General features: G+C 42.9%; 1 protein-coding gene across 1 annotated transcript in view; it reads left to right on the top strand.

Moving 5' to 3' along the window:
* Positions 1-1,470: 1,470 nt before the first annotated feature.
* Positions 1,471-22,452, top strand: part of PYGL (glycogen phosphorylase L) — a 41,212-nt gene continuing 20,230 nt past the window's right edge. The window contains exons 1-5 of the mRNA XM_032405087.1: positions 1,471-1,912; positions 7,122-7,223; positions 9,727-9,805; positions 12,923-13,026; positions 19,741-19,872. Coding sequence (XP_032260978.1) covers positions 1,670-1,912; positions 7,122-7,223; positions 9,727-9,805; positions 12,923-13,026; positions 19,741-19,872 — 660 coding nt within the window. The 5' untranslated portion in view covers positions 1,471-1,669. The remainder of the gene's footprint in view (positions 1,913-7,121; positions 7,224-9,726; positions 9,806-12,922; positions 13,027-19,740; positions 19,873-22,452) is intronic.

Here is a 22,452-nt window from a genome sequence, read left to right as displayed (position 1 = left end):
AGCCTGGGATGCCCCCTTCCCATCCTTCCCTCCCTCCCTTGCCTCACAGTCTGATGCTCTCCCAGGCTAACTTGGCTCCTTCTCTGTTTTCTCCCCCTCAGGAATTTGCCCTGATAAAAATCTTTGCACGTTTAATCATGTCTTAGCATCTGCTTCTCCGAAGATGGGGACTAACACACTTTCCCGAGGTTCTCTTCTGGCAATGGGCAACTTAGACTTGTCCTGGGAGGTCTGGGCAGTATGTTCAGCTCTTCCTAAGCACCGTTTCATCATAGCGCCCACCGGGGAGCAGTAGTTGGGAACCGGGAATAACACAAGTCTTTGTTGGCTAGGCTGGCAATTCTGGCAACAGACTGTTTCTGATAGATTCTTTTTTTTTTAATAGTATTTTTTTTAAAGATTTTATTTATTTATTTGACAGAGACACAGCGAGAGCAGGAACACAAGCAGGGGGAGTGGGAGAGGGAGAAGCAGGCTTCCCGCCGAGCAGGGAGCCCGATGCAAGCCTCGATCCCAGGACCCTGGGATCATTACCTTAGCCGAAGGCAGACGCTTAATGACTGAGCCGCCCAGGCGCCCCTCTAATACATTCTAGTAGATTAATACTCCCCTTTATTGAAGAAGAAAAAGCTTCTGACACCCTAAAAGTTTGCCTTGGCCAAGGCTTAAACACCCACACACACACCACCACCAAAGCTGAGGTGACCATGCAAAGATGAGTCTGTACTGCAGATTAACACAGACTGCTTTATGTAAACAAGGCAACTGGCTCCGTGAGTTATCCCTTCATTTCCCACACACGTACCTTCTCTTTTCTCCCTACTCCACCCCACCTTCCTTTAAAAAGGTAATGCAAACAAGAGGCCTAACAGAAAAGCTCCCGGCACCTAATCAGCCCAAAGACCCAACTCAGGACTTGCTGATTCTCAGGAACCTGTCTCTACGGATGAGCAGTAGGGTGCTTTTGACGGGGCAAACTGGGGACGGGTCTGAGGAGTCGAGAATCTCTGAGTCTTTGAAAAATAACTGAAAGCAAAGGAGGCACCTGGGATCTCTTTCTGAGGTCTGGGCTCCAGGGTGGGGCAGTGCCAAGGACTGACGAGGAGGACGGGACAGCTGAAGTAAAAGCGTGCTGCTCCCTTCGGATGCTTATGTTGGAACGCATTCCAGGTGAGAAATAACAATGACATAGCAAGCAAACGTCTGTCAAACAAAAGTCTGCCAACACGTGCTTCCACACACAGACATCCTCCGAGTATCGGAGCATCTCGGTGGGCTGACAGGACAATGCCGCGCTCTGGGATCCGCAGATCCGGAAGCGGGCCGCCGAGCGGCTGCGTGACGGGCCGTAGGTGCCACCTTGGACGGCCCCCCACTCCGCCCCAGCCGGCCGCAGCGGGCGCGCAGACTCCGGCCGCCGGGGGGTCCCGCGCGCGCCCCGCCCCCCGCCTCGGCGGCCGCAGAGCCCGGGGCGGGCCAGGCCCTCCCTCCGCCCCCCTGGCCGGCGAGCTGGAGCCCGGGCCGCGCCGCGCCCAGGGGCGGACCGCAAACTTTGCTCCGACTCAAAAGCGGCGGCGCGCGGCGCGGAGCCCGCTCCGCCCCTGCCCTGCCTCCGGCGCCTGGGCCGCTAGTCCAGCTCGCCGCGCTGCCCGCCAACGCCGCCGCCGCCATGGCCAAGCCCCTGACGGACCAGGAGAAGCGGCGGCAGATCAGCATCCGCGGCATCGTGGGCGTGGAGAACGTGGCCGAGCTCAAGAAGGGCTTCAACCGGCACCTGCACTTCACGCTGGTCAAGGACCGCAACGTGGCCACCCCCCGCGACTACTTCTTCGCGCTGGCGCACACGGTGCGCGACCACCTGGTGGGGCGCTGGATCCGCACGCAGCAGTACTACTACGAGAAGTGCCCCAAGGTACCGGCCGGGCGGGAGGTGGCCCCGGAGTGGCCCTCCTCACCGCGTCCTTGCCCCCCGCGCTCCCCGTGGGGAAGTGGCCCCGAAGTCCGGGCTGGACGTGTCGGGGCGGGGGGTGGGCCGCCCAGGGAACCGCACGGCACCGCTCCGCCAACCCCAGCCCCACCCGAGCCGCCGAGCGCTGGGCTCCTGCGGACGCCTGGGGAGCAGACGCCCAGGCCTCCCTTGTCTGTCCGCTTATTTCACAAACTCTGGAGCAGCTACATCAGCATTTAATAGGAGGTATTGGGCGCCTCCTGTGTGTGTGCCGGGCACAGTTCTAGGCCAGTCGGCCCCGAGCAAAACCGACGAAAGCCCTGCTTTGGCTGAGTTTAATGTTTAGGGAAGGGAGACAAACACAGACGCCGTCAAATGGTAATAAGAGCAGGGACTCGGGGGCGGGGGGTGGAGAGGAGGCAGAAAAGAAGAGTCGAAGGAAGGTGCCTCACTGCCCCTAGATCCTTCGGAGGGGCTGGCCTGGGGTATGCGTGGATGACCCCGGCCTCTCGTGGGGTCCGAGGTGAGGTGGAGAGAGTGGGGCAGACGCCCCGCCCCACAGTCAGAGCTCCGCCCCGTCACTCCCACCAGTTCCGAAGAGTAGGGTGTGGAGCTGGGGCACTTCCTTGTTTCCTGCGGGAGGGAGGCCGAGGGCCAGGACAGGCTCTGACTCTAAGACCTACCCCAGAAGGGGCGGAGGAAGGCTGTGCACTGACCACCCCTCTCCACTACGCAGGGGCTGGAACGCAAGGTTCCTTAGGGAGCTTTGGGGCGCACAGAGGGACACTATTTCCACCTGGCCAATCTGGGAAGGTGGGGGGTGGGGGGGATTTGGAAAGGACCTGGCAGGGAGAAGTATTGCGTTGTGCAGAGCGAGGTGGGTGTGAGTATGTATTGAGAGAGGAAAGTGGAAAAACTGGCTGGGGGCATATTAGAAAAGGTGAAAGACAGATATATCCAGGAGGCAGTGGGAAATGCATATAAACACCTATTAAGAATATTTTTAATATGTAAAAACATGGGGGGGGGGAAAGACTAGTCCAAACAACCCATGAGCAAAAGAAAGTAAATTCCTGTAGTAAGAAACTGCGGCTGTTACAAAGCTCTCAAATGCTTTTGCACCCCAGAGGCCTAGGCCTCTACCCAAAGGTAGCAACTGCTAAAATATAATCTTAGAAAACACTGGGTGTATACTTAAATTTACTGTACCTTTTTTATTTGCATAGAAGGGACTGCATCTCCCATTAATAATTTAAGTTTTTAAACTGGAGAGTGAGACGATGAGCCATATTTTAGAACGACACACACACACACACACACACATACACACACACACACACACCACACACCCCTCCATAGCCTTTAGCACCTTGTGTGTTTCCCCTCCCATGGCTTATCTGGTATTTTATTGTTCTCCTGTGCTCTGGCAAGTTTCTCATTGGACAGCACTTTCCTACCTGAGTGCTGGTATAAACCAGGTATTCTGATGGTGATAGGATGGGGATACCACAGCGAACAAGATTCATTCCGAGTCTTAATTATTTCCGCTGTGACAGTTGTTCCCCTAACCAGAAGGTCCCTGCCCTCATTAGAACACAGAGTGGAGCCAGTAAGTGTGTCCAAGCTCTCCTCCCATCTCCCCTGCTGTCTGGTAACTGTACAGATGAATCCCAGATTTGGGATTCCTTTTCAGACTCCATTCCTACATGTCTGAGTGCTCAGTGAGCATACCTAGATCTCTTCCTGTTTCCTCAAACTCATATCATCATCCCTCTGAATCCTGGCTTAGCTTCTGTTTGTAATTTTAATGGCATTGCCATCCTGACAGTCACCCAGACACAAAACTTGAGTCTCACCTTTGATTTCCTCCTGTATCCCCCATTCAGCAGCTTGCCAAATTCTGTTGATTCCTGTGGGTTCTCGTGAAATTACCCACTCTCCTGCATTCTCCGTTTTCTGCGCTGGAGGCCCAGGCTGCTGGTGTAGGAAGTAGACCTCTACGTGGTTACCTTGCTCCCCGCAAGTGATAAAGCTGGGAGCATGCAGCTGAATATGGCTAGCTATTGTGTTTCATTTGGCCAGCAAGACACCTTTAAGCAGTTAAATTTTCAGTGCCCTCAAGCAGGACACATACATCCCAGTTCTTGGCTCAGGACTCCTCATTGTTTCATGTGACTCCCATTACACATTTATTTTTCTCTGCCTGGCTCCTGAAGGCATTTGGGTATGCAATCCCATCTCATTCTGTGTGTTGTAGTCTAATTAAGCTTCCCAAAGCAACACATCTTGCCCTGTGTTCAGATATCATGGCACCCACTGCCTGTCACAGTCATGCATTTAAGGTCTTCTCAGCCAGGTGAACCTATGCCTCATATTTGTCCTATCTCCCATTACCCTCCTGGGCTCACCTTGCTCTCCCACCAAACCGATCTGCTGTCCCTGTCCAGGTCCATGTCCTGTCCCACTTCTGGGCCTCTGCCCACAATGCACCTGTCACTTGGGATGCCCTCCCCCACCTCCATGTGTCTCCATGCTCAGCTCTTGCCTGTCCTGCACCCATTCATAGGTCTTCCCAGAAGTACCTGGGGCCTCTGATTGACACTAGGACTAAAAATAACATTATTTTTAAATACTGGTTATTGTTATGTCTTCTTTATCTTTATAGGCCTTTTGAAAATGTCCACTTTATGTAAAAGATACATAAAATATCAGTAATAGTAGTGCATGCACATAATTTATAAGGTGTGTTGGAGATGTTCAAAAATTTTACTACCAGGAGTATGTTTTAAGTGTTTAGAGACCGCTGACTAAGAGGATGGGGTAGATCAATTTTTCAAGGTCTTGTATATCCCCAAATATGAGGTAAGGTTTCCCCCCCAAAAAATTATTTAAGTGAAAATAGGAAACCACCTTAAATTCATGTACTTGTAAAGTCTGTCATGTAATGAGGGGCTTTTTCAATTACTTTATTTTAAGCAACAACATTTTTTTAGGAAGATCTTGAAATGTCCTAAAATGTCTGCAGTCCATGCTAATTTGGAATCATTAGAAGGGAAGCAAAGAGGGGCACCTGGGTGGCTCAGTCATTTAAGTGTCCCACTCTTGATTTCTGCTCAGGTCGTGATCTCAGAGTACTGAGGTCGAGCCCCCCCCCCCCTTGATGTGGGGCTCGGTGCTCAGCGGGGAGTCTGCTTGTCCCTCTCCCTATCCCAACCCTCCCCCCCCTTGCTGGCTCTCTCTCTACCTCTCTAAAATAAATAAGTAAGTAAGTAAGTAAATAAATAAATAAATAAATAAAATCTTTTTTAAAAAAGGAAAACAAAGAAATTTAACACATGTAGTCATCTGGGGTGTGAACTCACAATTGCAAGTGTTGCATATATATACTGTATTTACAAACAAGCTTTTTATGGATCACTAAAACATAAAAAGCAATATATGGTGGTTTTATTATCGAGATCATGAATACACAGAGAAGAATGGAAAAAACTGCCCTGATGTTATGCAAGTGTGGCTTGTGGCTTTCCTGTATTGCAGTAGCCTTGTATACAAGGGTACATCCATTGGGGGGAGTGGGGCCATGCACCTCTTTGGCTTGTTTCTGCCTCAGAAAAGATACCTTTTCCTGACTCAGACAGAGGCAGCTAATAAGCTGATGAGGGCCCTAATGACAGCATTATAGATATTCAAACACCTTGGATAAAAATAATGAGGATATGCTCTGGAAAACCATGTTATATGACCCACTAAGATATGGATGTTGACAATCCATGGGAACACTTAGAATTCAGTTGTTTCATAAGATGAAAGTGGGGAAAAGTGAAATTTCTAAGTTGACATTTTCATATAATATTTTAAATATATATGTGTAACTAATGAGTTAAATATTATAATAAGCATTTTTGATATTGAGCTATATTCTTTTTATGTTTTGGGTTTGACCAAATACTTTTCTTTTGGGTTCTCACTCTTGGGTAATGAAGGAATCCCTAAAATTTGAAGTGACTTTATATTTTTTTTTATTTAATTTTATTGTTATGTTAGTCACCATACATTACATCATTAGTTTTTGATGTAGTGTTCCATGATTCATTGTTTGCGTATAACACCCAGTGCTCCATTCACTACGTGCCCTCTTTAATACCCATCACTGGGCTAACCCATCCCCCCACAACCCTCCCCTCTAAAACCCTCAGTTTGTTTCTCAGAGTCCATAGTCTCTCAGATTTTCCCTTCCTACTATCTTCTTTTTTTTTTTTTAACATATAATGTATTATTTGTTTCAGAGGTACAGGTCTGAAGTGACTTTATATTGATGCATTTATAGATATTTGTTGTTTCATGTTTGGCGGAAAAGAAAAGGGGAAGCATTATGGAAAGTAAGGTATTGTAAAAGGGGATGATGAAGTTACTCACTGATCTTCCTTATTTTTTTTTTTAAGTTAGTAAACTTAGCTTGTATTTTGAAAGGTTTTAGGCAACTCTGATCTTGGCACCTTTCATTTTCATCTCAAATAGTATTTACCTGGCTTTATGTCAAAGGCGAACAGTTGCTGAGTTGATAGAGAAATTTCCCATTTCATCAAGAACAAACACCAATAAACCTGAGGTAGTCTTTTGTTATTGCCAGACCACAGCGTTTCTAGAATCGTTTTATTCTAAAATAATTAACTGTACTATTATTTGCAGTAATCAGACACACTGGCTATGTTCTAGCCACTGTGTGTGTCTTGAAGGAATTAATCTTTACGTTTTCTAGATGAGTTGAGATGATCACAGTCAAACCCACCTGACTCTCATCATATAAATATGTTAAAATGAGTGATGAGCTATGGCAGTCTGACTTCTGTTTGTCCAAACATATGCTTAATTCATGAGGCTCGTGAACGGGAAGGAAAACACACACGCAAAACATTGAATCTAATTAGTTGGATGAGTTTGCTTTTTTTCTCCCTGGGCATAAAAACTACTTTGCCAAAAATAGGGTATAAAATGGTTTTTCTCAAAGCCATTTGTCAGTATTGCTTGTATTTAGCCTTTCATCCATCTTTAGGAGTCTCATTTGAATCTGTCTTAGTCTCGCCTGTTTGTTTCTTATTGGTGACCTTTTGTGTTTTTATGTTGACAAGGAACACTGGCCTTCCAGCATTAACATGACCTCTCTTTGTTTCAGAGGGTTTATTACCTCTCTTTGGAATTTTACATGGGCCGAACATTACAGAACACCATGATCAACCTTGGCCTGCAAAATGCCTGTGACGAGGCCATTTACCAGGTACGTTGTCTCCGTATTTCTTTCATTCTCTCCCCTTAAATTTCAAGTTCAATTCAGGAACCTTGGGAATGTAGCACCAAAAAAAAAAAAAAAAAAAAGTGAAAAATTGCTTCTCTAGCTATGGTTATTACAATTAGAAATATAAACTAGTGGAGATCTCTGGTTTAAGAGAGACAAAGTTAGAGAACTGGTTTTGCCTCATGAGAATTTTCTTCTGTAATCAGTTTTTGACAGCATTCCCCAGCAAATTACATGTTAGGAATTAGTATCTAAACAAACCTTTTAGAGGTACCTGAGCCCCTGCTCTCAGAGTCACAAGTTCTACTTTGAGCTCCTATCTACTTTTTTTCTTTTTTAAGAACTTATTTTTAAGTAATCTCTACACCCAACGTGGGGCTCGAACTCACAACCCCTAGATCAAGAGTCACACACTGCACCAACTGAGCCAGCCAAGCCCCCCCTCCTCTCTAGTTTTAAAAATGATCAAAGTTTGACTATTATTCATGTATCAGGGCAACATGCATAAATAATAAGTTTTTTAAATTACATTGACATACTTTCTTTACTGCTTAATGAGATGTAAAATACACTTCCCCCTTAAATGAGGAACTCGAGGTCTTAAACTTAATATGCTAATTTGTTTTTACCGAATGGAACATATTTAACTGTTTCACCCCTGAGCTTCAGGGATCTCCATGCCAAAAAACAAATAGTTCTTAATCCTTTTCATGTGACAGAAAGGGGGCATGTGTATTTGCAAAGATACATTCTAAATGAGAGACCGTCCAAACTGCTCCTTTTCCTTGGCATCGGATTGTCCTGTGTGACCAGCTACTGTGGCCAAGGGCTGGTTTCCTTCATGGCGGTTAGGGTTTAGGTATTTTCTATGAAAGAATCATTGCAGCTCCCCTCCGTTTCCCTTTTCTTTGCTTCCCCTGATAGCAGGTGAAAATAATATACCTCCCCTGGCCTGGGGTGGGTGAAGTAACCTATGTCAACCTCCTCAAGGTTTACAGCCTACTTGAGACGTCCATGTTTAGAACTGAAAAAATCCTGAGTGTTAGCATTAGCACTGAAGGGTTTCCAAAGTGGCCTCTTCTTTACTTTACTGTTATTTGTTCACAGCTACTCGATTTACATATTGGTGTGATATTACCTAAGTTGCTTCACCATTGTGTCATTGGCTTGCACAAGGACCCCGGTAAACTCTGGTCACCGGGGAGCACATTTGAAAGCCCCTCCAAAAATAAACAGAGGCGAAGCTATTTTTGAACTCTCAGGAGATTTAGTTGTCAAGACTTGTGTGAAAAAGCCACGTTTGGTGTAAGGGTGGGGGACCCAAGAAGGTGGCTCATGGAAACTGGGGCATCAACTTCAAGCGTGGTTCTAATTTACATGTATGTTTGCAAATGTGTAAATTATCTTCCCATTTTAAATAATGTCTAATTTAATGGATTGCCTCACTTTCAGATAAGAATACCGTCATTTTCACAACAAACCATTGTTAGCCATCCATGGGCTAGATTACTATCAAGTCAACATAGGAGAGGTCATTTAATTTATCTAGCCATCAGTTTTCTCATTGTAAGATGAGCAGCCCAAAGGGATCTCCAGGACCGCACAGCCCTGACGTGAGTCCACGCTGGTGCTAACCAGCTTCTAGCTGTGGGAGCCAAACACTCGGGGGCAATCAGCTGGCTGGCCATCAATTCCATCCATCACCAAGGTCACAGATGTTCATTGACCTCCCATAGTCTCTTACCCACCTCAGAAAGAAGTAGAGGATTTTTGCCCTCGTCCAGCTAACCCTCAGGGCTGTTTCCCCGGACAGCAGTCTGGTCCCAGGTCTCACGGGCAGTGACTCAGTAACTGGTTTTGGGTTAACAGTTATTGACCCTAGTGAGTAAATATGTTGCGGTCATGAAAAGATGAACTTTAGTCTATCCCAGGAAGTCTGACCTCATACTTTTTGATAGTGTTCAAAATCCTTCAGCCCGGTTAGTGTCAGCGTGGTGCTGGACCATTCCTGAGGGTTTACCCCTACAGCACACAAAAAATAATAATAATAATTTTAAGAAATAGTAATAGCTGACATTTATTGAGAAATATCTGTTCAGGGTAATTCTAAATGCTTTGTTTGTATAAGCTCGTTTAATTCATAACAGCCCTAAATCAGGCAGATACTATTATCCTCATTTTTTTAAATAAGAGAGGAGGAGCATAGAGAGATTTATGTTGCCCAGAGTCAGAGAGCTAAGAAGTAACAGAGCCAGTAATGGCCCTTTGGAGCCCACACTCCTTCCCACGCTGCTGCTGGGCCATCTCGTATGGTTTGCATCTGCAGTCACCAGCATTTGCAGGGGGCTTCTGCTGTCAGAACACTCTGTGAAGGAGCTGACAGAGGACCCTGGATGCCCGACCGAGGGACTAAGGAAAGGACTGTGCTTCCTGAAATGGCCTGCATTTGTGCCTGCATCCAATGTTGCTTTCCTTTCATCTCCAGCTTGGACTGGATATGGAAGAGCTGGAAGAAATTGAGGAGGATGCCGGGCTTGGCAATGGGGGTCTTGGGAGGCTGGCCGGTAAGTGATATCATGAGTGTGTTATGTGTTGTCTGGCCAGTTGACAGCTTCTCAGATGCCGTGCGTGACCATGCTTGGGAGAGCCAGACAGGCTCTCCAGGAGGAGTGCAAGGTGTGACCTGGCTTACAGATGTCTTTGTCTTTGGGTTTGCACTGTGGTTTGGTCAGTTCTACACAAAGAGCAGAGAAGGGAACTTGAACCAAAGAGACGTTGCTTAAAACCCTGGGAGACATTGCTTAAAAACCCCAAAGTTAACCGGCTCCTTCCTGTGCACTTCAGGGTTTCCAAAGTGGCCCCTTTCCTTCACTGTTGTTTGTCTACAGCTGCTCACTTCACATACTTGTGAGGTGTGACCTGAGTTGTTTCACCATTGTGTTGTTGTCTTGTCTGCTTTCTTATTGACCAGTAGGCAATGATCCACTTATTATATTATTGGTATGATTTGGTTCATTAATATCTTTTTTTGTATGAATACAATTCCAGTGCTTTATCCAATAAATGATTTTTCCAACAAATGTAAAGGAAAACATTAAAAAGATAATACCAACTCCATTAAATTAAAAATACGCTTCCCTGTGACCAAGCAATTCTACTTCCTGATATTTACCCTAAAGATACACTCAACATGTGCACAAGGAGGCATGTTAAAAAATTATTACAGTACTGTCTGTTAAGGCAAAATATTAGAAATAACCAAATGTCCCTTGATCTGAGAATAGGTAAATAAGTACTGGAACATGTATGCTGCAGAAAAATATGCAGTAAAAGAATAAAAACAATAAAATTGATCTATGTACTTTTATATAGACCTCTAAGGGGGAAGAAAAAAAAAGGCAAGTGGCATTAAAAACAACACAGTGTGATACTATTTATGTTTTTTAAAAACTAAATATTTTCTGTAAGTATATGTGTAAATCCATAGGGGAAAAAGTCTGGAATTTGAAATACTAAAGTGCTCCCTCTGATCTTCCCTAGAGAGGAGTGCAGAGCTGGGGGTGCTCACCCTGTCTGTAATGTTGTAATGTTTTTTACAATGAGGATGTATTACTTGTGAAAGTTATTTTTTATTTTAATTCCAGTATAATGAACATACAGTGTACTTGTGAAATTTAAATTGAATAATAAAAATGTACCACCATACATGTCTTTATCAGATTGCACTCTATGAAAAATAATCTATTTCTTCTTTTTCAAAAATGATTCCAATATCTCTTAATTTTACACACACTTTCAAGTTACTGGAAATCCATTTGTGTGTGTTTCATGGTATTTACTCCTTACACTAGTGGCAGTGTGCATTAACATTGCTATCAGTATTAGAGATACTTACTACCTTGTAAAGTCAACCATTGGGCAATTTAGTAGGCTTTCCACGAGGCTGTAAGAAGACCAGCAGAACCAGTGGCATACACATCTAAGAATGACAACCAGCCTGCCTTTCATTTCTGTAAAGCCCCAGGCATATTTGTTGGCTGGGTTAACCCCACCTTGTGCCTGATATTAATGACCTTGCTCCTTCAGTTGGCTGATAAGTGCAAAGAGTGAAGTGGTGAACGAGGCTGAGTGATTCTCATGAGATGGCCTCATCTCTGCCTGACTGAAAAGGCTGAAACCCTATTCTGGTCAGGCTCTAAGAATAATTTGATCAAGACCCAGGAAAGGACAAATGGCCACAGCTCTGAGAGAGCAGGAACTGGAGCAGAGTCAGGCCACATGAGCATCGGGACTGGAAGACCACTGTGAGGTTCCAGTAACTTGAAGGCATTGGCCATTGGCTTTTGTGGATCCTCTGTTTTAGAGCCCCACCGTGAACCTAACTTAGCCCATTTCTGTTTGGTCTACAAATGTTCTTTTCAGTTTTAGATCCTATCATACATTTCCTCATTCTCTGTATATTTCTCAGTTCAGATTCCTGAGAGGGACAATCAGATTGGTGTAACCCTTCCGATAGCATCTGGTCACAACATAGATCCCTGCCCAGCTTTTTTTTATTTTTTTTTTAAGATTTTATCTGTTTGAGAGAGAGAGATAGTGAGTGAGAGAGAAAGAGAAGGAGCAGGGGGAGGGGCAGAGGGAGAGGGAGAAGCAGACTCCCCACTGATCAGGGAGCCTGATGCGGGGCTCAATCCCAGGACCCTGGGATCATGACCTGAGCCAAAGGCAGGTGCCTAACCATCTGAGCCACCCACGCACCCCTTCCCAGCCTTTTGATTGGCTGCTCTGGATCAGGGGCTCTGTCATTAATGCTCTTGGCTACAAGTAACAGAAAATCTAGCAAAAATTGGTTCAACCGACAAGGACGTGTGTTATCACTGACTAAACAAGAACTCCAGAATTTCGGCCATTCCAAGATTAGTTTATTCAACAGCATGACTCTGTCAGGACTCTGGGTCTGTGTGGTTCTTTGGGCTTTCCTCCCATGGAAAAAAAGATGGCGGGAGCAAGGAAATCTTTCACTGTACCTAGCAGACTTCCTAGCACCTCTCATTAGATCATAGGTCATTGCATGCTCATGCCAAAACCAATCACTGGTGAAGGAAATAGAATTACTATGATTGGCTTAGAAGCTTAGACCAAAGCAAGATTCGTTTCCTGGCCCAGCCTCCCTGAAGCATATGGCCCCCTGATATCCGAACAACATTGGAATTCCATTGGCCAGAAAGAGAGTCTGCCACAGGTGTCCAGCGAGTTGGTTAGGTGGTCACATGTAAATTATCCTCTCCTGGGGCCATCTTTCAAGCAGGGGCCATAGAGACAGCTTCCCTTAGAAAGGGCAGTGTGAGTGATGGGCACAATAATGGATATATCTAAGGCAGGCCAGCTTCCTTATCTGTTCTCAAATGAAATGCCAACATGTACAGTGTTACTCCTAGATGGCAAGATAGTAAATGCTGTTTATTTTCTTCTGTGTTCATTTTTGTATTTTCTGACTTTTCTATAATATTCATTTTATAATTTTAAAATGTTATTTTAAAATAATACCCACTGCACAGCTGTCTCTGCTTTAAAATACAAATGTGGTTTTTCAGAGAAAAAATGTTTTGTGGCTGCCATCTTTTTTAAAGAAGGATGAAATTTGGACTAACCTTGATGACTCTGCATTTACTTTAATTTAGCCTGCTTCTTGGATTCTATGGCAACCCTGGGACTTGCAGCCTATGGATATGGCATCCGATACGAATATGGAATCTTCAATCAGAAGATCCGAGATGGATGGCAGGTATGTGAGCCATCTTTCAAAATTTTGTTATTAAAATACTTCTCCTTCATAGTATGCTGGGTGATTTATAATTTACAGACATTTAACATAGAGCTTTTCTAATATCTCTGGCATTTAATTGCCATCACTGAAAACTCTCAGTCTTCCCCCTTTGGGAAGTGAGTTCCCTAAGAGCAGAGAGCCTGCCAGTATCATTCAGCACCAGATCCATAAGCACCTCACATAGTGCCTGACTCATGAGAATACTCTGAAAATATTCACCACTGACCCCTGACTGTGGACTACCTCCAATGTGTGACATCTGTTCTCTGCAGCACGCACAATGGAGGAGCACATCTTTTGACTGATGATCCCCCCCTGTAACTCTTGATAGTAGGAAGCATGCTGCTATTTTATAGGCGGGAAAACTGAGACTCTTGAGAAGTGGAGTTACTTCAGATCACACTGCTGGCAAACATGGGTCTATATCCCCAGATTTCCAGGCCCATGTTCAGTATTCTTGCCTCCATTCAGTCCTGCCCTCCTTAATATGCTTATCTTATAAGACATGTAAATTCCCTGTTCTCATTTTTTTATAAGATGCAAGCAGGCAGTCTTGTAATGATTATGTCAAATAAATCTGGCACATATTTAATATATATAATTATAGTGTTCCACAGAAATTTGCACAATAGTAATCAGACCACACAAATAACTCTCATGTGATTTTTATATAACCAAACTGGATTCTTAGGTATTCGTTTCTTTTCTTTTTTTTTTTTTAATTTTTTTATTATTATGTTATGTTAATCACCATACATTACATCATTAGTTTTTGGTGTAGTGTTCCGATTCATTATTTGCATATAACACCCAGTGCTCCATGCAGAACGTGCCCTCTTTAATACCCATCACCAGGCTAACCCTTCCTCCCACCCACCTCCCCTCTAGAACCCTCAGTTTGTTTTTCAGAGTCCATCATCTCTCATGGTTCATCTCCCCCTCCGATTCCCCCCCTTCATGCTTATCTTTGGTCATTCTTTGAGCCTACAATCAGCCCTAGTGGGGATAGTCTTCCCTGATGCTGAGTGTGATTTAGACTTTCTCTCTCCCTATCTTTTTCCCCTACATACACATCATTGACAAAACGATACTGGATTCGATTTCCAAAAGGGCCACATTCTCTGAGCCCCTCCCACACTTCCATGAGTCAGTCTGAGAGGGCAGAGTGCTCAGGATTGGTTGAGGGGACCTAGGCTGGAGCTAATCCCAAGGGAGAGGAAGGATGAGAATAAGCTTAGTGTCAACACCATTCTCCTTCCCCTCCAGTATTTTGACACTCTCTGAGCCACGGAAGAAGGAACTAGAAGGTTTGATGTGATAAGAGAATGTGCCAAGGAAAAAGTCTCAGAAGAATACTGGGTGCATATTGAAAGACAAACTTCCAATTTTGTTAAGGACCAGTGGATCTTCGGTATCCCTAAATAAATTAGAAGGCAGCATTGTGTAGAAAAAAAACATGTAGGCCCTAATTGAGATCTGATTTCTAATTTGAGGCCTACTTGCAACTCGTTACCCCATGAGGTGTGTTGTTTTGATTAGGTTACCTGACCTCTCTGAGCCTCAGTTTTCCCATCTGCACAATGGAGATACCAGCTTCATGAAACCATTGTGAATATATGTAAAATGTCTGGCACACAGATAGGCACTCAGTAAAATGTTAATTTTGCCTAAGAAAAGAGGATAATTTAATAAATAGTATTATTTAATATTGATATAGCTATTAATATTATATTTTTTATTAATTTTAGTAAAATGGGAAATTGTTTATGTTAGTTGAGAAAAGGAGGTTATGGGATCATATGGATGGTATGACCTATCCAAAAGAAGCCAAAAAGATAAAGAAAAAGTAGTAGGAAAAAAAATACATCAAAGCTTCAAAAGTCATTATCTCTGGGAGATAGAATTACAGGTGACTTTTACTATTTTATATTTGCTCTTCCACATGACTCATATTCCATAAGAAATGTGTATGTTATAATCATAGAAGTTATAAAAACAAAATAATGGGTTCCCTTCCTCAATGAAGTAACCTAGAGTTTCACTGTGAGAAACCTAGGTTAGCAGGCATTTCCAGGACGACCAACATTTTGACACCATCTGACCAAGCAATACATGGTATCCATTCCCAGTCTTTGAAAGTATCCTGTGTGGTACTCATTATACTCCCAACTGTTTAAGGATTTCCTTTCTTATCTCTTTACTGTTCTGTGAAAAATTTAAAAGAAATTCAGCAAATCCATCTCAAAAAATTTTTTTTCAAGTGCGTTTTCCCCAGAATTTAATGAAAGTTCACTCTTTTAAAAATCATACCTGCTCTCTTTGCTACTGTTCAGCAGCCTTTATTCCAGGAAACCGTCCCTTTCTCTCCTATCAGACCCAGGAAGTATATTTTTCTAGTGGTCGTAAAAAAGAGAAACTACATGACTTTCGCTTGTCTCCAAAGCTGACCTCACTGGCCATCATCACTATTCTCATTATGACTTGAAACTGAGTCAGAAAAACTCATCATTTTCTTTACTATATCCATTGTTTACTGGGATGGGATTTTAACATCATACCATTAAAAAATAAACTATTTCCATAAAAAACAAAGTATCTTCCAGGAAAGCAGCATGCCTCTTGGGGGAAGGGCATGCCCCACACACATCAGATACCTCATTGCTGAAGAAAATGGCACAAGCTGGGAAGATTTTTTTTTTTTTTTTAAGTAGACTCCACACCCAACGTGGGGCTTGAACTCATGACCCCAAGGTCAAGAGTTGCCCTTTTCACCAACTGAGCCAGCCAGGCACCCCCAAGCTGGGAAGATTTTTAAAGGTTAATGGACCTGTAGGTTTTGAAGTCTCTCTTCAAGAAAGATTTACAATAATAAAGTGTTCATTGTAAACCGTTGAAAATAATTTTATTGCCAAAATTCTTGATTTAACAAAATTCTTGAACTCTAATGAGATTCGTTGAAACTTTATCAGTAGTAGTGTTCTATGAAAATATTTGGCCCCTGGGAAGAAGGACAGAAAGACAATTGCGACAGCCCTGCATTAAAGTTTAATAGTCACATGTGTCTCAGAGTTGAATCAAACAGTATCTACTAGAACCCTTCTCTCTCTTAGAACCTGTGCCAAGCCCGCTGTAACTAGTCATGCACAACTCGCGTTGCCCAGCAAGCTTCTCGTTACCGCTGTTGAATTCATGGGGCTCCCCAGATATGGTTTTCAGTTATTTGTACCATCAGAAGGCAATGTTGGTTTGCTCGCAAGTTTTCGTGTCCTGTGTATCCCACAGTTGACGGCGAAAACATTTCTTAGAATTCAGTCACTAACAGAGCTCCCTGAGCTGATCTCTGCCTCCGTGCTGGCTGGAGGACAGATGCCACTGAGTAATTCCTCTAGGGGTGGTCCCCCCTCGCCTGACTGGCACCCGGCTCCTCACTCCACAGACCCACACTTGCTTTGTCTCAGTTCTCTTTCATCTGGGACGTTCAGATCCAGCAGCCCACTTGGACATAAATGAAAGCTTCTCCCATCTTGCCTCTACCCTTCACACAGCTCCGCATGTTAGTGCCTTCAGGGATGACTGGCTACACGGAAATCAAAATTTACAGACCAGTTTGTTGATTCATTGGACGAAAGCAAGGTAGAGAAGACGTTTATCACCATCCCGCAGCTTCTGTGGATTTAGTGAGGGTGGTGGGGGCAGTTCTCTTTTCTCCTCTGATCTGCTCAGACCAGCTTGTGGTGATGAAATGTTTTTCAATTTACCTGAAAATCAAGCTTTGTGAAATTGAGGGAATTATTGTCTGACTCCTTGCCAAATCAGGAAGAGACTCAAAATAAAGAACGGCAAGCTAGGAGTTCTGTCTTCCTACCGAACTTGTTACTCCAGTCAAGTCGAAATCAGCCATTATTTGGCAGGGAAAAATTAGAGCAACATTTAATAGCATTAGGAGTAATCTGCTGACTGGTGCCTTGTCACTTTGCATGTCCTCGAAAGAGCAAATGCAACCTCTGACTTGCGTAGGTGTGGGCCGATGGTGGCAAGCCCAGAGTTAGCAGAAAAATACATATTTGTCAGCTCTCCTGTACACATGGTTTTTGAGAGGAAAGCTATTTCTGCCTCCATGTCCCATTTCGTGTCATATCTTCAGGTGTGTTTTACAATAGTCCCGAGTGCTGAAATGAGGTGTCTTCCTATTACAGGAAGCAATGTTCACAACTGACCAGTATTTAAACCCCCACCTGCCCTTGCCTAAGAGCAGCAGAAAGTGTTTTGTAAGTCAGGATGATTGGATCCTCTGTGGATATTCTCATTTATTTGTATGGAGTTTCTAGTTATTAACACAAGCTAGTGGACTCTGACTTTGCTAAAGCTTAACAGCTAATGAAATTCAGCCTTTTCCGTGTTTAGTTTGCATTTTATTTTTTGTTCTCTTTCTGACTAGATTAGCAGAAGTCTAAATTTTGAGTTGCATTTACTGACTTCGTATCACCATGTGTAGCCCCTGGGGACATGTTAAAAATGCAGAATTTCAGGGGCGCCTGGGTGGCTCAGTCGTTAAGCGTCTGCCTTCCTTCCGCTCGGATCATGATCCCAGGGTCCTGGGATCGAGCCCCGCATCGGGCTCCCTGCTCTGTGGGAAGCCTGCTTCTCCCTCTCCCGCTCCCCCTGCTTGTGTTCCCTCTCTCACTGTGTGTGTCTCTCTGTCAAATAAATAAATAAAATCTTTAAAAAAAAAATGCAGAATTTCAGACCTCTCCCCAGACTGCCTGAGAATCTGCATTTTAACAAGGTTGGATCAGCTGACTAGCTCAAACTTGGCTCCAGCCTCCACTAGGCTTTACCCTGCCTCTGATACATCCTCCTGCCTCCGCATCTCTCTAACTCCTGGATGTACTATTTACAGGTGTTGTTGCTATGAGTCCCCTTTTCATTCACCACTATGCTGGTACTTGGTGTTAATGGGTAGCTCACTGGCTTTCTTGACATAAAGTCATGATCAGTGTTTGAATAAATGCATGTGTATTTCCTTGTCTATCTGTTGACATCACTGTTTTGTCTGATATCTCAAAAGACAGTAGCTGTGTTTCCTTGTCTCCACACTATGCCTGGGGCCGGCACTGAATTCATATTTAGGTGGTGGTCATGAAACATCCAGCAGTGTGTCATAATTCATAAACAAATTCTTCTTAAACTAAAGCTAACTTTTCTAAGAGGGGAAGGTGAGAAATCAAATAAGTAAAATAACCAGATTTGGGGTAATCTCTGACAAGAGTACTTTGTCCTAAAAGCCCTTACCCCTCCTTTCTTGTCAAAACACAATTGCATTTTTTAATATAGGTGTAATATTTTAAAGCTTTCACTAATAATGTCTTTACTTTACTTTAAAAATACATCCCCCCTCTCCAATGTGTTTTTTGTTGGTTTTGTTTTGGCATGTTTGTTTATTGCAAACCAAAATCCATTTGATGTCCAGAATACCCTAAATACAAATTATGACCTTAAAATTTTTATAAGAAATATGTGGTTATAAATTAACGTAAATACCTGGGAAAATATTGAAATTGTCAATAAATAAATTCCTTACATCTTAGTGCATATTATTTTCAACATGAACCATAATTAATCGTTCATTATCAGATCAAAATTACTAAAGGGATTAAATTAAACAAAGACTACAAAATGTAATAGTGTCTTGTATCTATACTGACATCAGCTTTATTAAGAGAGCTGTTGAGGCACTTGGGTGGCTCAGTCAGTTGAGCCAGGGTCCTGGGATGGAGCCCCATGTCAGGCTCCCTGCTAAGTTGGAAGCCTACTTCTCCCTCTCCCGCTCCCCCTGCTTGTGCTCTCAGTCTCTCTCTCTCTTTTTCTCTCTGTCAAATAAATGAATAAAATCTTTTTAAAAAGAGAGAGCTTTCTATGAGTGGTATTTCTTAACTGGTCTGTGCATTCTAGGCAAAAGAATCTTGACAGAAACCATCATGTAGGAGCCTTCAGGTCCAGGTACCCAACTATAAACATCCCTGGATGGCCTCTCTCTGTCCCTCAAGCTGGACAATTGTATTCACAGATGTTAAGACAAAGACACCCAGAACCCACCCATAGAACCCACACACCTAAGGTCAAAATTCAGCTGTGCCATTTACTATCTATGTGACTTTGAGCAAGTTACAATTTCCTCATCTTTAAAAAGGGAAAAATCATAGTTCCATCCTACAGGGTTATGCTATGAGAATTAAATGCAGTAATATGTATTGACAGGTATGATTGTTGTTGATTTAGGTTGTAATACTCTAACAAAGGTGAACTAAGTTTGACAGAATCAATAATCTTTCTTACCAAAACAGTATTCTTGCATTGATTTAGTCAAAGATATTTTGATTCGAGGGGTGCCTGGGTGGCTCAGTCATTAAGCATCTGCCTTCGGCTTAGGTCGTGATCCCAGGTTCCTGGGATGGAGCCCCGCATCGGGCTCCCTGCTCGGCGGGGGGCCTGCTTCTCCCTCTCCCTCTCCCCCTGCTTGTGTTCCTGCTCTCACTATCTCTCTCTGTCAAATAAAGAAATAAAATCTTTTAAAAAAAAAAAAAGATATTTTGATTTGAGATAATTTGATTTGAGATAATGGAAGGTCCACATCTCCTGAAAAATAAATTCTCAGCCGTGTCCTTTTTGTAGGTAGAGGAGGCAGATGATTGGCTCAGACATGGAAACCCCTGGGAGAAGGCCCGGCCTGAGTTCATGCTGCCCGTGCACTTCTATGGAAAAGTAGAGCACACCAACACTGGGACCAGATGGATCGACACCCAGGTATTCAGAGTGTCCTCATGCTGAGTATTCTGTATACTATAGCACAGTGAAGACATAGCATAGAGGATGATGTGTATATGATAGTGAGGATAGTATATTATGTATTGAATAATAGAGTATGTTTTTATCAATAAATCTGTTCCTTCTCTTAGTGAACCCACTCTTTGGAAACAAGGGAGCTGAGACCAAGAGACAAGTGACTTCCCCAAGGTCAAGTGACTTATCGGTCATTTTGCAATCAGCTTTTTCAGAGATTAATCAATTCTGTAATTCTAGTATGCTTTCCTCTCCAGTTTTGTATAAAGTTTTTGATACCAAGATTAAATAAATTTAAATGTCCTTTCTTACCTCACTGCCATAGATACATTTACTTGGGACTTACCAGGGGTAAATGTTTTAAAGCTAAAGTATTTATTGAAAGGATTGCCAAAAATTGTATTCATTGCAAAGTCAAGAAAAATAATACAAAATATTGCAAACCATATTTTTATTTTGTGCAAAATCACTTCTAGAGAAATCATGCTGGTGTCAATCCAAGTGGACTTAATTCATGGCTAGGTATTCATCCTGCCACTAGATTTGAGCATTACCTTGTTGCTGACCAATTCACTTCTAAGCACCCCCAGTGATGCTGTGTGCTCTGCTGTCTTCTTACTTCCTGATTAATAACCCCTATTAATTACTAGACTGCATTGTCCAATCTTTGGAGGCTCTACTTGAGATATTTGCTTAATAAATATGATCTCAGGCTGGGAAGGATATGTCACCGGCCAGTCTTTAAAAGGAAAGACTTCCTTTAAGGAAATGGTAAAGAGCAAGTTAATACTTTTAGTTGGCAAAATTGTGAGTGAAATTCAGTACTGTAATGCTAAATTCATTTGGTTTGCGGATTATTCCCCATGAATAAATGCTTTATTTTAGAAGAATCAAGACCCATTTTATAGTTGACTTTTTAAACTGATAATTTATTCTGCTAATCCATGTAGAGCTCTTCACAGTTCAGAAAAATAAGACTATTTAAAAATGATTTTTCTATCTGAGGATGAATTTATTCAACATAGGAAATAGCAGATTAGAAGCTAAAATAGGTCATGATAGTATAATAGGAATAAACTAATACTGTAATTTCAAGATAAGTTTCTCTTTCTGTTTTTCTAAATTTGGTTAAACAATAGAACACAATCTGACTTTTCCTTCAGACACCTGTTCCCTGCTAAGGTTTCTCTCCCAGTGCCTGCACCCAAGACCACACGTGTAGTTCTTACTCTCCCACTTGGCCAGACGCCTACCTGTGCTGCGTTTGTGTGGACACAGTTCTCTTACTTGCATTCAGCAGAGTCCCGACCTTCTTCTCTTCTTCCGCCTCTCGGATGAGCTTTTCTGCCAGGGTCTTGTCCTCTGATTCCACGCACACCGTCAGCTTCTCGCAGGTACTCCAGGTAGTCGATCTCCCGCTGCGCACGTTCGACTCTCAGGGCCAGGTTAGTCCGGTGCTCTTATATTCACTTGTGTAGGTCTGGCATCTTCCCAGCATAGCGGGTATGTTTTTTGAGAACTCTCAGAAATCTTGAATGTATGCCCTCCTTGCTTGGGTATATTTTTCCAGTCCTTGCTTCAGTCAGAAAATAAATGGCTCAAATTATTGCACGTTATTTAAATTAGCCAAGTAATATAAATACCTATCATTCACTGAAGAAGATTTTTAAAATACAAATCATCGTAAGGGGGATAATAAAAATCACCTGTAATCCCTTAGTTCAAAGTACCACTGATTTGTTAGTGTATCAGTTTTTAAAAGTTTTCCCATGCATTTCATCATACATATATAAATATATATTTTAAAATGTGATTTTACTATACTGTTTTGTAACATTTTCACTTGCTAACACACTGTGAACAATTTCAATACTAATTAATAGATAGCTATACGATAATTTTAATGATACAGAATTCCATTGCATTGATATCCTATTATTTATTCTATTAGACTCTTTTTGATGGACATTTATGGACTTTTCAACAATGCTGAAAAAAAATCTTTGTATTAAAAAAAACACAATCTGAGTTGCAGTTGGTTACAAATACAGTTAGGAGAGCTGCAAACAAATCAATCATTAATATGCCCAAAGAATTCACATATGTATTTGGCATTAAACTAGTGAGTATTTGGTGTAGGTTTTAGTGTCTAAAACTTCCAATGACTTCTGAGCTATTTAAATGTATGCAGTTTACACAATCAATCCTGGAAATATTCTGTTTACACTAGGTCCAACTGTTGAGCTACCTTGTATTTACAGAGCACCCCTAAACATTTTCATAATATATCCAGAAATTCATTTAGAGACAGTATATTTTTCTGTGCCCACAAAGGCAATGTTATGGGGCAGATGGAATACAAGGTGAGCTGCCCCAAGCCGTGCAGCACTTTATGGATTTCTGGAAGCCATTGCCCAAGTCAGGCCCAGGTCTGTAGCTGGTGAGGTCAGAGAGCATGAGGACAGGCATGGTGTGCACATGCTGTGGGCAGCTTCCAATAAACCGAGCAATCCATTTCACTCGTGTGTCAGCTCGGGTCTTCTG

The sequence above is a fragment of the Phoca vitulina genome, unplaced genomic scaffold, assembly GCF_004348235.1.
Source record: "Phoca vitulina isolate PV1807 unplaced genomic scaffold, GSC_HSeal_1.0 scaffold7, whole genome shotgun sequence".
Classification (NCBI taxonomy): domain Eukaryota; kingdom Metazoa; phylum Chordata; class Mammalia; order Carnivora; family Phocidae; genus Phoca; species Phoca vitulina.
This window is presented reverse-complemented; position numbering and strand designations above follow the sequence as displayed.